The sequence below is a fragment of the Pyrus communis genome, chromosome 12, assembly GCF_963583255.1.
Source record: "Pyrus communis chromosome 12, drPyrComm1.1, whole genome shotgun sequence".
In the NCBI taxonomy this organism is placed as follows: Eukaryota; Viridiplantae; Streptophyta; class Magnoliopsida; order Rosales; family Rosaceae; genus Pyrus; species Pyrus communis.
In genome coordinates, this window is record NC_084814.1 from 21,567,317 (window position 1) to 21,583,966 (window position 16,650).

The 16,650-nt window shown below is 38.2% G+C and overlaps 1 protein-coding gene and 1 pseudogene across 1 annotated transcript; one reads left to right on the top strand and one right to left on the bottom strand.

Annotated features, from left to right (window-relative positions):
- Positions 1–7,017: 7,017 nt before the first annotated feature.
- On the top strand, positions 7,018–9,292 carry LOC137711503 (L-type lectin-domain containing receptor kinase S.1-like; annotated as a pseudogene).
- A 3,258-nt stretch (positions 9,293–12,550) lies between these two features.
- LOC137711565 (ferric reduction oxidase 8, mitochondrial) lies at positions 12,551–15,994 on the bottom strand. Its single transcript, XM_068450817.1, has 8 exons — positions 15,816–15,994; positions 15,485–15,578; positions 15,140–15,328; positions 14,817–15,054; positions 14,207–14,534; positions 13,858–14,116; positions 13,053–13,738; positions 12,551–12,924 (listed from the first exon to the last, which is right to left on the bottom strand). The coding sequence occupies exons 1-8, from the start codon at positions 15,970–15,972 to the stop codon at positions 12,755–12,757; spliced, it is 2,121 nt and encodes a 706-aa protein (XP_068306918.1). The 5' UTR covers positions 15,973–15,994; the 3' UTR covers positions 12,551–12,754.
- Between the last annotated feature and the right edge of the window lie 656 nt (positions 15,995–16,650).

A 16,650-nucleotide genomic window follows, 5' to 3' on the forward strand; every position in this document is an offset into this window, starting at 1 on the left:
CCTTTTCGTTTTTCTCATTCAATGGAGTGGGCCTCGCTGGGCCCATTTAGGTGGTATCACAAAAAAATAAAGTTTCTATTTTTTTTTTAATTTTTTAAATTGGAAAAGAACAGTGGAAGGCGGTTAGATTTGATTCGGATGTCACTCCAAAGTCCAAAAGGAATCATGATTAAATAGGTAATCTACTAATCTGTAGTTAATTTAGAAGGTTTGGTTTCAATCTTTTCACCTGATATCAACACTTTTTTGTAGTACAAGCCATCGTAAGAGACGGGTAAATCGAATCCAATACGCAATGTGCAGGAATAAATATTCTTAGATCGGTTAGACGTTCAGTTATTAAGATTTGCATTATTTAACTTGTACATCGTTCAATCAATTTGCCTCCAGAATCTTCCAATTTAATTCCGACTAAGAATGATGTTGCCTTAGCATAAATAGGTGCATTTTTTTTCTTTTTGGTCAAATATAGGTGCAGGTTTGAACATTGATCTTGTACATAATGTGTTACCATAATTAATCAGTCATTAATTAAACTTAATGACTGGTAAAAGAAAATAACTTTAACTGCAAGCCCCGTTATTTTGGGTGTCTTGGTTGATAACGTTATCTCTCTGATATATAGAGACTAAAATGTTGACGTGATTTAAAGAAGTAAACACAAGATGTTGACATAACTTAATCATGATCGTTTAAATATAGAAATTTAATGGGTAGTGTCTTTTCTCTTTGTCTTTTTCACTTTATAAAAAAATAAATACAAAATGTTAATGACTCAACTATGATCGTTTAAATATAAAAACTTAATGGGTAGTACCAAAAATAAATTCACTGCAGTGGTGAAGAACAAATAATTTGCTTTTGGATCATTCAAAATTTCAAGAGTTGGACACTCCACGAAAGGTCCCATAGAAAGAATTACAAATATTTTGATTTGGATTTGGCTTTCTATACATGTCTAGAAATCCAGGGGAATTCTCCAAGTGACCATCATATCTCCAAAACCCTAGAAGATCATTTCAATTCAAATATCAAACGTCATACCAATTACTTGTGTGAAATTTAAGGTGGATGAAAAGAAAAGGAGTTTTCACACTCCTTTTGTTTATAAAGAGAAGCGAACCAAGTTTACTGTTATAGTGATGCTTTTTAGGAGGTCAGTCGCCTATCCTAGATCTTCTCATTTTCAAGAAGATCTCCGCTCTATCTAGTTTAGTAATGGTTTGATACTGATGTACTTTTATAAAAAGTGGGTATCATAAAAATCTGAGCTCAAAAAGATGTTTGGTAAACACTTAAAAACAACTTATTTTCACAGTTTTGGATGAAAAAAAAAATTGAAAATGTGAAACAGCAAAAATAAGCTTATTCTCACAGCACAGCAAAAGCAGTTTTTTTTTTTTTTTTTCAAAATACAGCAATACCAAACCAGTATCAAGATGATTCTCCGGCCATTAATACATGACTATAAAAGTGCACAACTATCTCGACATCGATATTTTTCTTAGTAGCTATACGCCACGATGTCAGTGAAGGTTCCATACATGCATGGAAGTCTCTCCCACATACATGCAGTGACAGTTTTAAGGGGGAGCGAAGTGTTCGGTCGTCCAGGGCTCCAAAATTTAAGGGGATCCTATAAAAATTTTGTTATCTAATATTACAGCAACATTATATCTAAATGATTTAAGGGGATCCTATAAAAATTTTGTTATCTAATATTACAGCAACATTATATCTAAATGTGACTGAAAATTTACATAATTAAACACAAAAAAAAAAAAAAAAAAAAAAAAAATTCAATTGGAACCTACAGTTAACTAACTTAACTCTTTTCTAACTTTCCCTTTTTGGGGAAAAAAAAAAAAAAACTTATTCCACTTTTTTATTTTTCTAGCAATTTTAGTTGCCTTTACAAGTACAATTTAATTGATGATGTTGCAGCAAAGAATGCACGAAGAACCATCTTTAAGTGAAATTTCAATGTTGTACTTTATTTAGTAATGGTTATTTTTTAAGGTTTCTTTACTTATTATGTAATGCTATTGGAAAACTGATAAGTAGCGTGAATTTTAAAATTTGTTTGAATTTTGATTATTGCTTTCTACCATCAATATATTTTAAGAAAAAAAAATTTGAAAGACTCTCTTAAAGAAAACCCCTATATAAATTTTGCACGAACCTTTCAAAATTTCAAAGATCGCCCTGCATATAAGAGTGTATGAGGTGATTGGAGAAGGGATGATAAGGCCAAAGGAAACAAGATCCATAAACATCATTGACAATTGCGTTGGAGACGTTACATGTGGGGACGTTATTTTAGGTAACAAGCATGAAGGCTTTAGCATGGGCATCGACATCATTTCTGCCAAATGTTCTCAGTACCAAAATACGGTATTGGTCTATGTTGTAGTGACTGGGGACGGCCGACTCCCGTTTGGTTCGATTTATTCTTAAACTAGTAGCACAATTAAACACAACAATTTCTCTTGTGAGAGTATCTAGTACTAAGTGACGCAAAAAATGAATAATTAAAATTTTAAAAAAATAATTAACGGTTGTGAAAATCAAATGTAGCAACTAAAGAAGCACTAAATTTACGTAGCATTAAAAGTGGCTCTGAGCTAAAATCTAAGTTAGTAAAAGACATTTTATAAAAAATAAGATAAAATAGTGAACACTGCATAAAATAGGCATCCACAAATAAAATATAAAAAATCAGCCCACAAAATTAAAAAAAACGTGACTCGCTCACCGCGATTTTTCTGTGCACCTGTAATTATTTATTGCAATAATTTAATTTCGCTCAAGCAAATATTGACGGACAACCGCTTGCACGGGTTTACTGCATGAGACCCTTTACAGAGAAAAAGCTTTATCCCAACAAGTAGAAAATTTCAGGAGAATCCTTACCGAATTCTCTTTGTAAGGATCATAAGGATCATTTAATTACATTAGTTCATCTTATATTATGTGGTTAAAAATTATTGTAACTTTTTTATTTAAAATTGAATATAAACAGTACTTGATAAAAATTAACTGCACGATATACGATAAACGAATGTGATTGAATGATCTCTAAAATCCTTATAAAAAGAATCCGACGATGATCTTCTCTCTAAAAAATTAGTACAATATAAGGATTAGCATGCTTTCGTATTTATGTATGCATTTATTTATTTATTTAGGTCGGAGCTTTGTGAGCGGTTCAAACCGGGTTTTTGCAGTACCGATGTTGATTTCACGTCTGTAGATTGTACCTATCAATTTTGTTGACAGAAATAAAAAGGACCTGAGTATGCGTCGTGTACTCGTTCCACATGCGGACGGGCCTGAAACGTCGACACGCATAAGGTAACACCTAAATGAGGCGACACGTGGAGGGACGCGTGGCGTCAAAGGCAGCTGGCGAGGATCCTGTTCCTAGGATGGTTTCATCAGGCGCGAGGAGCTAATTTCATCCACTGGATTATTGTGGTGGCAGAAATTAAAGACCTAAATCCTAATAGCAGGCAAGATTCTCCGTGCATGGTCAAGGAGGTAGATAAATTTTGGGGTATGATATCCACACACTTATTTTTACTTCATACAAACCTTTTGTTGATTTCTGTCTTTTGATCTTCTTCAATTCATCAAATTCGATGACCGAAAATTAAAAGGGTGTGTGAGAAGTAAAACGAAGTGTGTGAATATCATACCCCTAAATTTTTTATTGTAATAGGAACAACCACCTGTTTTTATATAAATTGTGAAAAAATATATTTTTTAAATTATTAATTGTTTAGTATTCATATTCCTCTATTAGTATAATAACGCGTGATCTACCGCCTAGTGTTTCAGTCACTTAGAAATTCTCTCAAGGACATGATGGTGTTGGCCCACATGGCATGGCTCATTGGCTTGTGGCTGATAGCAAAGAAGAATTTAGAAGGATATGTTGTTAATGTTCCCCTTTAATAATATAATGGTATATAAAATTATGTGAATTATTATTGGTATTTCAAAAATCTTATTTTACACTTCAAATTTTTTATATTTGGAAAGAAAAATACACTTGTAAGAAGTGTAGAATGAGATTTTTGGAGTGTCAATAACACTTCCCAAAATGATATTGACTTGTTATTGTTTGGGATGCCATCACATGTCGGTATACTAAGTTTATATCTTAATTTGCTATCCATACATGTTTTCTTGGCTGATTCTAATCAGGTATCTGGGTCTGACGTTCAACTTTAAGTTTGTTTACTTCTTCGAGGAGTTGTTGGATAAAGGGGTCTTGAGTGGAGTTATGTATAATTTGAGCCTTTCTTCATAAGTTTCCATCATCTCTTGGACGCCTAAAAGTTTAGTCAAGGGCATGTGGCTTTTCCTTGGATTCACTATATTGACTTATGGAACGTGCTTGTTGGAGGCCCCATGTGTCTCCTACACCCTCTAGTCCCTCCAAGCCTTGTCACTCATTCTTAGGTTAGTAGCTAGTATGGGTCATGGTAGGGGACCGAGTCCTTTGGAAACTCTTGGGTCATTGATCTTTGAGCCCATGTGGATGAGTTTTTCTTGACACTGCCTCAAGAAGTTTCAACAGTATCAATAAAACAGTTCTTCATCCTTCCACTCCTCCTGCGAGAATATGCCTCCCTCCATTTTTCCTGTTTTGAGTTGAAGCAGCTAGGTTAAGAGAAGTCTCGTGTTGAGCAACATTCTAATGAAAATGTTGTTCAACATCCATGTTGAAGACAAGTGACCCTCCGTTTAGAGGGTACCCACATGATGATCAACAGTCATGAGGGCGATGGGCTCATGAGACCGAGTTTTTCTAGCCTCGTAAAGCATTCCGAAGAGCTTCTTATATTGTTCTTGGAAGACCTCTAGCTCTTTAACCTTAGCTTGAAGAACATATTTCTTTCTTTCCCTCATTCGTTGTTTCACACTAGGCATGAGGGAGGAGTCGTTATGCATGTTATGGCTTCCTTCACTCCCCACGTTGGTGAGAAATACTTGATCGAAGGAGAATGTACGAAATATGAAAGCTAGCTTGACAAGGCATACATACTAGCGAAGATGGAACACCAACTATATCAAATACATTACATATTTTTTTGTGTTTTTTTTCTTTCTCCCATCTCAAGTCTACTTACATGGTAACTTATGGTAAATGAGTATCAAAATTACTTTAATAAATGGATTTCTAATTTCCCTACCTGTGTTTTTTTAATTGTTTTTTGTTATATTTTAAGAATAATTAATCATAAATAAAACAGTTGCACGTTTGATAAACTATTTTTCGTAAGTGACGTGAGTGTGAAAAATAGTATAAACGAATTTTGTAAATTTTAAATACAAAAGTGATATAATTGTATATAATTACAAAAATGAACATAGTAATAAGAGTAGTGGTAATGGCAAAGATGCGGTGGCAATGATGATGGTGACGGGAGCGACATATTGTGAGGGTTATAGTGGTGGTGTCAATCATACGGTTTGGTGGTGGTTGTGGTGGTCGCAGTGGTGGCGAAGGGGTGGTAATTGTGGTGGTGATATAACATTAGTGGTTAAAGTGATATGTGGTTTGAATACTTTGTCTTCCGATGGAGAAAATCCGTATAGAAGGATAAACAATGTTGTTTTAAAAAATTATGATAGAATTACAAAAAAAATGAAAATTTCATTAAAGCTCAACTCTACTTTTTACGAAAACAACTTTTAAAAGCTAACCTGCACGCTGCTTTTAAAACCTGGTGTGGAGGCAATTTCTTTAAAAATAAACAAGATATTTTATTTTTACCAAACACTTTTTATTGTTTAACAAGTAAAACAATTTTTGACCAAAAAAAAAAAAAACGAGTCGTTTCTTACATTTTTTTTCATTCATTTATTTTTTATTTATAATTAATACATCCGTGAGCGCAAATGGTAAATTTTCATGATTATTAAAATTTTTCTCTTTAACTCACTGCATGTAAAGTGATTTGGATCTCCATATGACAATCCAAACTCACAAGCAAAATGGGGGAGGAGGAGACCGCGTTGAATTCTAATTGGGCCTTTATATATGATTGGGCCTAGGACTTGTAATTCTACGTTGTCATACATGACCTGGATTTTCTATCTCGTTGCTTAGTCGTTGGGATGTAATCTGGAAGCTCGTGGACACAGACCCAGCAACCCTCCTTCAGGTCTTGGATTGACTACTGATATTTATGGTAGTCAAAATCGCTGTGCTGTTGCCTTTTCTCTTCCATCTTATGCTTTCAAACTGTATTAATTCGTTGACCAACTAGGAGCAACCTTTTCTCTTTCATTTTGGCCCTCACATATTATCCTTATTTTGTAAAGAAATTATTTTTACGATTCAAACCCATGATCTTTTAAGAACAAAGAGGCAACATTTTTACTATGCCAAGGCTCGCCCTCCTCTATAAGCGTACAATAATCATTAATTTTCAAATACGCAACGTGAATTTTCATTTTTAATGTATGAGATGTTTAAGAAAGGAAAAATGAAACATAAGACCTAGAATGCTTGAGTTACTCTTAACGACATGAACTACAATCTCATTGAAAGCATTCCAAGTCGCAGTTCAAATTTGTCATTTTTTTTTTATAGAATAGCTTATATGGAAAAAGAAAATTTAATATAAGGTTCGTATAAATGCTCTGAACTATTTCAACTGTAATATTATTGAAAAATCCTTTTTTGTATTGTTACCAAAAAAATTTACATGTACTTTGATAACATTACATGACAATGTCACGAAATTATTAAGATTCTTCCTCCCATTTAATTGTATAAACTTAAAAACTACATCTTGCGCAAAAGGAGATTTTCAGTGTGTTAGAAATACGATTCGATGCACCAAATATTTTAATACAAGTTGTTCAAATTTTATTTTTCAAATATTTAATCACTTGTATTATGACACGTAATATATTAGACCGAGTATTTATGCACACTGAAAATTCTCTCGAGAAGAAAAAGAAAGAAAAGTAATATTGCTCCATATAGGTTCAAATGGTATGACTAATCTTTCATTAAACGAACATAACACTTGTCACTCCACCCACAAACTTTTTCCCGCTCCCCGGCGCCTACCTGAATCTGTACGGATGAGACCTTTCTCAGCCGTCCTCTTCCTTCTCCTTCTCCACCACCTCTGCGTCTCCCCCACCTCCGCTATCGACTTCCTCTTCAACTCCTTCTCCAACATCACGAATACCACCGACCTCACTCTCATTAACGACGCCCGACTCGACGCCGGCGCCATCCGCCTCACAAACGATACCAACCAGTTCGCCGTCGGCCGCGTCTTCTACCCAAGGAGAATTCCCATGAAACCCACCTCCAACTCCACCTCCGTCGCCTCCTTCTCCACCTCCTTCGTCTTCTCCATCCTCCCGGACATTGCCTCGAGCCCGGGATTTGGCCTCTGCTTCGTCCTCTCCAACTCCACCTCGCCGCCCAACTCCCTCGCCAGCCAATACTTCGGCCTCTTCACCAACGCCACCGTCCCCTTCGTCGCCCCGTTGCTTGCCGTCCAGTTCGACACCGGTCAAAACCCGGAATTCAACGACCCAGATGGAAATCACATCGGAATCGACCTTAACAACATCGAGTCCGCCTTCCAGACCACCGCCGGGTACTACAACTCGACCGGCGGATTCGTCCCGGTCCAAATGCGGACCGGGCAGAACGTTCGGGCCTGGATTGAATTTGACGGGACTGATCTCGAATTCAACGTCACGGTCGCCCCTGCCAATGTGTCCCGCCCTTCTCTGCCAACGCTTACTTACAGACACCCCAAGATTGCGAACTACGTATCGACCGAGATGTTCGTTGGGTTTTCGGCGTCGAAAACGCAGTGGATTGAAGCCCAGAGGGTTTTAGCTTGGAGTTTTAGCGACACCGGAGTTGCCAGAGACATTAACACGACAAATCTGCCCGTTTTCCAGCTGGTTTCTCCGTCGACTTCGCTGTCGAGTGCGGCGATTGCCGGGATTTCAGTCGGTTGTGTCGTTTTTGTGTTGATCTTAGCATCTGGGTTTTATTTCTACTGGTGGAAGAAAAGGATGGAAGGCGAAGAAACCGACGACATCGAAGATTGGGAACTGGAGTTTTGGCCGCACAGATTTTCCAACGAGGAGCTGAGGGAGGCGACGGGAAGTTTTTCGAACGATCAGCTTCTGGGTTCCGGCGGGTTCGGAAAGGTTTACAAGGGGATCTTATCAAACGGCACGGAAATCGCCGTCAAGTGTGTCAACCACGACTCGAGGCAGGGGCTGAGGGAGTTCATGGCGGAGATCGCCAGCATGGGGCGGCTGCAGCACAAGCACTTGGTGCAGATGCGGGGGTGGTGCCGGAAGCGGAACGAGCTGATGTTGGTGTATGATTACATGCCGAATGGGAGCCTCAATCGGTGGATTTTCAACAAGCCGAAGAAGGTTTTGGGGTGGGATAGGCGGCGGCGCGTGCTGGCGGATGTGGCGGAGGGGTTGAATTATTTGCACCACGGGTGGGACCAGAGGGTGGTTCACAGGGACATTAAGTCAAGCAATATTTTGCTGGACGCGGAGATGAGGGGGCGGCTCGGGGATTTTGGGCTGGCGAAGTTGTACGAGCACGGGGAGGTACCGAATACGACGCGTGTCGTCGGGACGTTGGGGTACTTGGCGCCGGAGCTGGCGACTGTGGCGGCGCCGACGGCGGCGAGTGATGTGTATAGTTTTGGGGTGGTGTTGTTGGAGAGGTGGCGTGCGGGAGGAAGCCGATTGAGATGGACGCGGCGGAGGATGAGGTGGTGTTGATTGATTGGGTGAGGGAGTTGTATGTTAGAAGGAGGGTGGGGGAGGCGGCGGACCCGAGAATAAAGGGGGAGTATGAGGCGGAGGAGATGGAGACTGCTTTGAAGCTTGGGCTGGCTTGTTGCCATCCTCATCCACAGAGAAGGCCTACCATGCGGGATATTGTGGCGGTTTTGGTTGGTGAGGCCGCGGCCGCCACCGCACCCGCCGCATTGTTGTCTGAATTGGCAAGGAGTGATAGTAGCGTTGGCGGCGGAGACGGCTGTAGTGATGAAGAGTCAATGCAAGTGGCGCCACTCAACCTCCGGCAGCCTTCAGTTTGAATATGCTTGGTTTTTTTCTTTTCAATAATATTTTTTATTGTTTTTCAAAGATATAAAAATAAATTGTGAGGTATACACTATACACATTGACCTTCAATATTTTTTTTATTTTGAAATATTTTTTTTTTTTCAGATTGAAATCTTACGTTTTGACCTTCGATCGATTTATACTTTATGTTACGTGAGACATTGAAATGTTTTTTAATATTAAAATCCAATGTTTTGACATTTTATCGATTTATATTTTATGTCATGTTTATTTAAAAGTACTTTTAAAATGACTTAAAATGTTTTTAAAGAAAATGTTCTAGGCTCAAAAAACACTAAAAATACTTCCTAAATTTCTATTAAAGTTTATTTCTAAAAACATTTCTACAAAAAATACTTTTAGCCATTTTGAAAGTAATTTCAAACGAACTCGTTATGTGATTGTACGGCCATTTACTAATTATTAACAAGTAACGAGATTCACTCTCAAAACCACTAACCATACCAAATAGCAAAAAGAAAATACACTAGGTTATACTCTCGTTTTTTCATTCTGCATCTTAAATTTTCCCTTGTGAAAAAACCAGGACCTATATATTAACTTAACCCTAGCTCACTCTCATCACAAAACCTAAATGATTCAAAGGCATGTGAGTCGGATAGATGTGTTCTTCAAGTCTCATTTTTGTATATTCGACTCTCGCCATCTCTGTTCTGGAGCCTTCTCTTCCACCTCGACTAGTTTTTAGCTTTTATGTAATAAAGTTAATACGAAATCGTATATGTTTGCTAATATACGATATTGGAGAACACTAAAGTCATTTTTGGCTTGCACATTCAATTTTCAATTTTGGCATCAGTAAAGGCTTTAATTGTTACGACATCAAATGCCAATCACTTACCATCTAGAGACAACATGTCTGTAAATACCTTTGAGCTAAGACATAAGAAACGAAAGTGCATCAAATTAGGTGCATTAGGCAGAACCATTTATTAGGGGTGGACAAATGGGTTTTGGACTCGATGTTTGGGGCGGGTACGAAACATAAAACAGGGTCTGGCGAGGCAAGTCCAAATGTTTGAGGAAACAGGGCCCTGGCTCAGACCGTTTCCACATATTAAATATAGGGATTTTAGAATTCGTTTGGATATACTTTTCAAATGACTGAAAGTGATTTTAGAGAAAATATTTTTGGATTTCAAAAGCACTTAAAGTGCTTCTTGGAAGAAGTACATAATTGGTGATTCTTACAGAAAACACTTTAAGTCATTTTTCAGGATTTACTTTACTAAGAATTGGTTTTAAAACTTTTTTTTTTTTTTTTTGGGTCAAATGATAGATTTTGTTAGATTAGATATTAGATTAATTACTGATCGAACTCACGTTGCCATGCAAGGACGAAACACTTTTCCATGGTCCAAAACATTTTCATTAAAAACATTTTTAGCCATTTTAAAAGCACATCCAAACGAGCTCTTAAATGCTACAAACAACATTCTGCTGAAATGTAAAATTTATATCCGACGGTCCAACGAATCCTCTAGGTGAAGTCGTGAGATTAACCATCAAAGCCCGACGACCCCACCACCCTGATCTGGAAAGAGAGAAATGGTGAGGACGAAGGAGATGACGACATCCATAAGGAAGGCTATGGCACGAAATCTGGGGAGTGAGAAAAATGGTGAGGACAAAGGAGATAGCATCAATAAGCAAGGCTATGGTATAGAGATTGGATCAGAACCCAGAAGCTACCACCTCGGTTCTACATTCATCATGAACAACTTGCTTTCTTCAATTGGACCCGTGGGTCGTTGGAACTGGCCCATTTGAAACAGGCCGGGTTACGTCGATTTCTAAAATAACAAAACCAACCCCGTCTCCTCCCTGTTTAATTTATAAATGGTTCTGGTTCGGTCCCTTCATTTTGAATCCAACCCAACCCGGGCCCACCTGTACCATTTATACTAAGAATTGATTGATTTTTTTCATCAAAACCTCAAAATAGTAGTTTAGTTACAAAATTTATATTGATAAAAAAAAAAAAAGTTGCAAATTTATAGAATTTGGTATATAAACTCAAGGGAAAATTACACTTTACCATCTCGAGTTTGACGTTTATTACAACCTCATACAACATCTTTAAAACATTTCACTTTCATACCTCACGTACTATTTTATTTCAATATAATATATATTTTCCATCAATTGATCCGTTAAGAGCTGCCGTGCCGACCACATTTGTACCATATGACTGCCAAATTTGTGCCGGCAAAAAATAATTTTTTATTTATTTAAAATATTATAATAATTTACCCAAAAAAAAAAAAAACCACAAACTGAAACCCACCTCCCTGCAACCCCCTAAATCAAATCAAAGTAATCGAACAACAATCAGCAATTACCAAAAATCCCAGAAGGCATCTTGACCACGAAGACAGTCATCAACCCACTCGCGAGGACGCTACTTGCCTTCACGGCAGCCGTCAGATTCAAACCCTCCACTAGGAAACGAAGAAGGAGTTGTCAAACCCCGAGATGCTCTTACTCTTTTGAATGTTTGACCCATCATGAGGACATCATTCAGGAACTCACCATTCCCCATCACAATTCCATACGATGACGACGTAGTAGGAGGCGAGGCGGGGAAGAGCTTAGAGGAGTTGTTGTAACTCTCGACGAGCACAGACTCTCGGCGGGCCGGTGAGGTGGGAACCGCATAAAAAAGAACCGGACGGCTGGTATTGGAGGAGTGACATAGCAAGGGGATCATTACTGGAGAGAGGGAATTACCAGAGGGGGAGTTGGAAATAGGAGGCGAGGAGGAGGTGATAAGGTCGGGCAAGGCAAATAACCCAACTTGTCGGACCTTGGGGTCGTTGACTGTGCGGGGAGGCCAGCGAGGGTCCATTTGGGAATTTGTGGGTGTGGATTGAGGGTTTTGGGGGGTGGGAAGAGTGGGTTTTGGGGTGCGGAGAGAAAATTTAGGGGGTTTGGATCGTTGGATTTGATTGGGGAGGGGCGGGAGAAGACGAGAAGCAGCAGAGAAATGCAAAGCGCGTGAAAAAGACGTGGGGTGGGTTTTTGGATGGGAAGGGGGGTGAAGAGAGTGAAGGAGAGGGAAGGTTTCTAGGTTTGTTTGCGGGAAGGTGGGTTTCAGTTATTTAATTTTTTTTTTTTAAGGGTAAATTATTATAATATTTTAAATGAATAAAAAATTATTATTTTTTCATGTGGTACAAATGTAGCTGTCACGTCAGCTATTAATGGATCAATGAATGAAAAAAATGTAACAGATATATTATATTGAAATAAAATAGTACGTGAGGTATGAAAGTAAAATGTTTTGTGTTTTGAAGATGCTGTATGAGATTGTAATAAACCTCAAACCTGAGATGGTAAAGTGTAATTTACCCTAAACTCAAAGCTCCTTTATTTTTCTTTTACCACTTCGAGTTTTATCATACCAACTTGGGTCCTTGGCACTCCAAGGTTCATAATTGTAATAAAGATATTTATACATGTACATTCTCAATTTTACTACGTTAACCCTAGCGAGCAATGACAAGTGACCAATCTGAAGAGACAAATTTTAGATTTAACATCCTCAGTTTTTTTTTATTAATGCTTAGGGTTTGTACAATAGCTAAAGTGTGAAATTGAGGGAGTGGAAGCTGAAACTGGCTTTGTGCTTCTTATTAGAACCCAACTTCTGCTGGCATTCTGTTGCCACTGATTCTTTCATAGTCTCCGGTCCACACACCATCACTCCGATATCAGATCCACCCGTCTCATCTGAGAACTTTGCAAAGATATCTGCTCAAAACAAGAAAGTTGTTAAAGATGGAAAATACTTGTAGCAGTTTCTCCTTACAAACAAATCACAGTTTGACATAAGTGCGTGGGTTCGTTAAAGATTATGTGAGAAAAGGAATAAAAAGTACCTTGAAAGTTAGGCCTGCCTCCAAAATGGATTTCGTGTTCCTCAAGAGCAGCATCACTTGCTTGTATTGAGCTTTTTTCCAAGTCTTTCCCTTGTTTTTGGAGAATCGGAGGAATCAATTTCTGTATCCTTCTCCGTCTTACAATAAGTGCAACAAAAATGCTGCCTGTTATTGTTACAATGAAAGAAGATATGATAAGCAGATCTGCAATTGAAGACGGAGTCTTTTCTTTCGTTGCTTTGGAGGCCATTTTTTGTGAGGGAATAAAAATGTGGTTGAAAATGATAAGAAAGATCAGAAACAGGATGGAAGAGATTCCGGTTATGGCAGCCATCCAAACTGGGCTTTCGAGTCCATTGATCGAATAATTCAAGAACTTTGTACCAAAGTGTACCGTTTTCACTTGCGAAAACTCGTTGAGTAGTTCTCTTACTGTTGTACCATACTGCTCTTGTGTCACAAATATTTTAACTTTCAGACGGCATTTTTCAGATGGCTGGTTAAAGATTAGGGTTGAGATCGAGTTCAATAGACAAATGTCTTCGGACTTCTTCACAGCATATATAAGTTGTATTCTTGGCAGGAATTTGTGTGTGCTGGTGTTTTCAAACGAAGCAAGCTCTTGTAAGATGCTCAGAAATGGGGTTATCCCAATTCCTCCAGCAACAAGCATTAGGCTGTCATATCTGCACAAAAATTTCACATTCGTGTAAATCGAATTTTAAGGTCTAAAATTTGGTGATCACTAAGCAATAAGCATTTTTTAAGAAAGTAACGTGTCATGAAAAGTTAAATCTTTGTGCACCTTAGGAAGTCCATAGAGACAGGTCCATAAGGGCCTTCTACTGCGATAGGTATGTACTTCAGCTGATCGTTATCCGACTCTTGCCTAGTTTGGATCATATTTGAGAGAGAACTAGTCCACGATCCTTCGGATTTGATTAAAATCGACATTGTGTTCTTATCGACACTAGAGCTGGAGATAATGCTGAATGAGTGCCACTGATATTTGGATATGCTTGGTACCTTCACAAATATAACACTTGTTGGTGTATACTTGAGCCCTGCAAATTAGTGGCAAGTAAATGTTTCATATGATTGCCCCAAACTTTTATGCAAAATTCTGGTTTCCGATAAAAGACGAAAAATTTTACCTTGATCTTTTGGTAGAATAAGCTCGATAGCGCTGGAGGGGAAAATTTGGGCAGATAGGATACAAGTTTCGGGTCTGGATTGTATGATTCGAAGCAGCTTGTCAAGGCCAAACAGAAAAATTCCAGGGAAAACTGCGTAGAAGTGACGATCTCCAGCATGAAACAAGAAGAGCACTAGGAAAACCATGTAGAGATGGTGTGTGTAGTAAAATATCTCGAACTTTTTTCTCCTTATTTGAGGAAGTGATGTGACCCAAATTACTAACCCTACAACTAGACAGATCTCCCCAGCAATGTATATCCGCCCGGTGTCCTGCCATTTCCATATCTGTCGTTGAATCCGAAAAGATATATCAGTAAAACCCAAGAATTCAGACACCAGAATGATCAGAAAAAAGGACTAGGATTTGTTGAAGAATAACATACTAGGTCAGAAAGTTGACAAACTAAAAAAAGAGCATATTCAGACACCGGTTCCATTACTAACAACACTGAAGCTTTTTGGAATAAAACTCATGTACGGAGACACCAGGTGATTAAGTTAAAAGGCAATTTCGGTGTTAGAAGTAGTGCGACGGTGGACTGCATCTGAAATAATGACAAGATGTACCTCCTCTTGAATATAGTGGCTGACACCCCAAATGAACAAAGTGCTTGCACCATGGAAAGTGGCAAAAAATAGCATTGCAGTGCCAAGCCATGTATGATATTTGATTGAAGCTTCAAACTGGATGCCGAGAACCCGGAATAAGGCCAGCCCTCTTAAGATAGGGAAGAGAAGAAAAGCCAGACAGCCTTCTGCTAGCAAACCGAACCGAGTTGCCACCCTTAAGTACTTGAGTTGCCATCTGGTGAGATGAGAACAATTGAAGCATGAATTATGATGAAAATTCTTGCTTCGAAAAATAGAGAGTTTTCGGGTTCAGTACTCACGAATTCAGCACTATCGATTTTGAGGGCTTCAAGTTCTTGAAATCATTAGAGATTCGGGCGTAAAAACTCCAAGCTAAGAAGAGGAGGAAGAGGAACACTGCTAGAATTTCTAGAGTGGATAAAACACCAACAAGAGCATTCACCACCAATGGATTTGAGAAACATGCAGCAATCAATCCCCTTCCTTTTCTGTTTCATTCAAATTAAGCAGACAAGTAAAACTAAGTTAAATTGGAATCTTAAGTGATATTGTAATTTAGCGGAGATGCAGAACAATTAGCGGATCAGATTATGCAGCAGCTCGACATACGACGTTAATGACATAATAATTAACATTCTACTTACCTCCTTATTGGCTCCTTGGGCGTCAAATTCAAGTAGAGAGATCCAATAATCGCCAAGGCAATAGGAGGGAATGTATACACAGCAAAATTAAGACCTGCAATAAAATTGGATTAAGAGGTTTGATTAGCAGAAAGCTAAAACCTATTAATACAAGGGAAATGATAACCAAGATCATTTTTCTTCCTTTACACGCTCCCGTTTAATCTTGTTCGTTATTTCAGTTCAACTTATTCAGTTTTGATATTACTATAAAGAAAGAGCGGTGTGTAAGAAGAAAATAATGACATGTGTTTATCGTTTCTCTTATTTAATTGAAATCTGAAGTACGTACCATAATATCCAAACACTGTATTTCTTGCTGCATCTTCAGCTCCCTTCCATTTTTCAGTCCAGAGCTGTGTTGGTTTCAGAAGCCAAAGAGAAATCCAAGCTGCAAATATCAAAGCCATGAGTGCCTTAAGAACAAACAGAAGAGTGGACTTTGCCATCTCTGTTTCCAGAGGCGGCACAATTTTTATTTTTATTTTTTTTATTCCACCAAATATTAAAAGGATATCTTCTTTATAAAAGAAGAGAAAAAGCTTTGGCTCCACTTGGATATCTTTTTTATGCCACCACCTTCTATGTTGGAAAATCCACATACTCCTGTCAGCAGTATGAGGTCCAAGATATGAATGAAACCTGCACTATTATTTATTCTTATTGGAAAGCGATTTCCGCACTACCATTTTATCTCCAGGACTCTCTTTCTTAATTATGTCGTTGATTCTTCTTTAAATGGTTCAATTTGATGTCTAATCGCTCCCCATTAGTTTTAACAGCTATCGATATTTGATCATAGTAAGGTGTAACGCGTTGAGGGTAACGTCTTGCATCGGAAATGGTAGTCTTGCATTAGGAGTTTTGAAAAATGGGCATTTTGATTCATTATCAATTGACTGAGAGTTAGGTGTTCACGTTCAAACATGATATCAGACCAACTATTTGTTGCAGCGACAACACACGTACACATCATCCTATGGTACTTGACTTCTGTGAACTGCCGATGAGACATCTTGTATATCATGCATATGACACTTGTATGTCATGCATATGACATTAAAAGGGCCATATTTTGTTAGTTAATTGATTGAAACCCTTCGGCTTTCTATTGTATTTGACTCTGA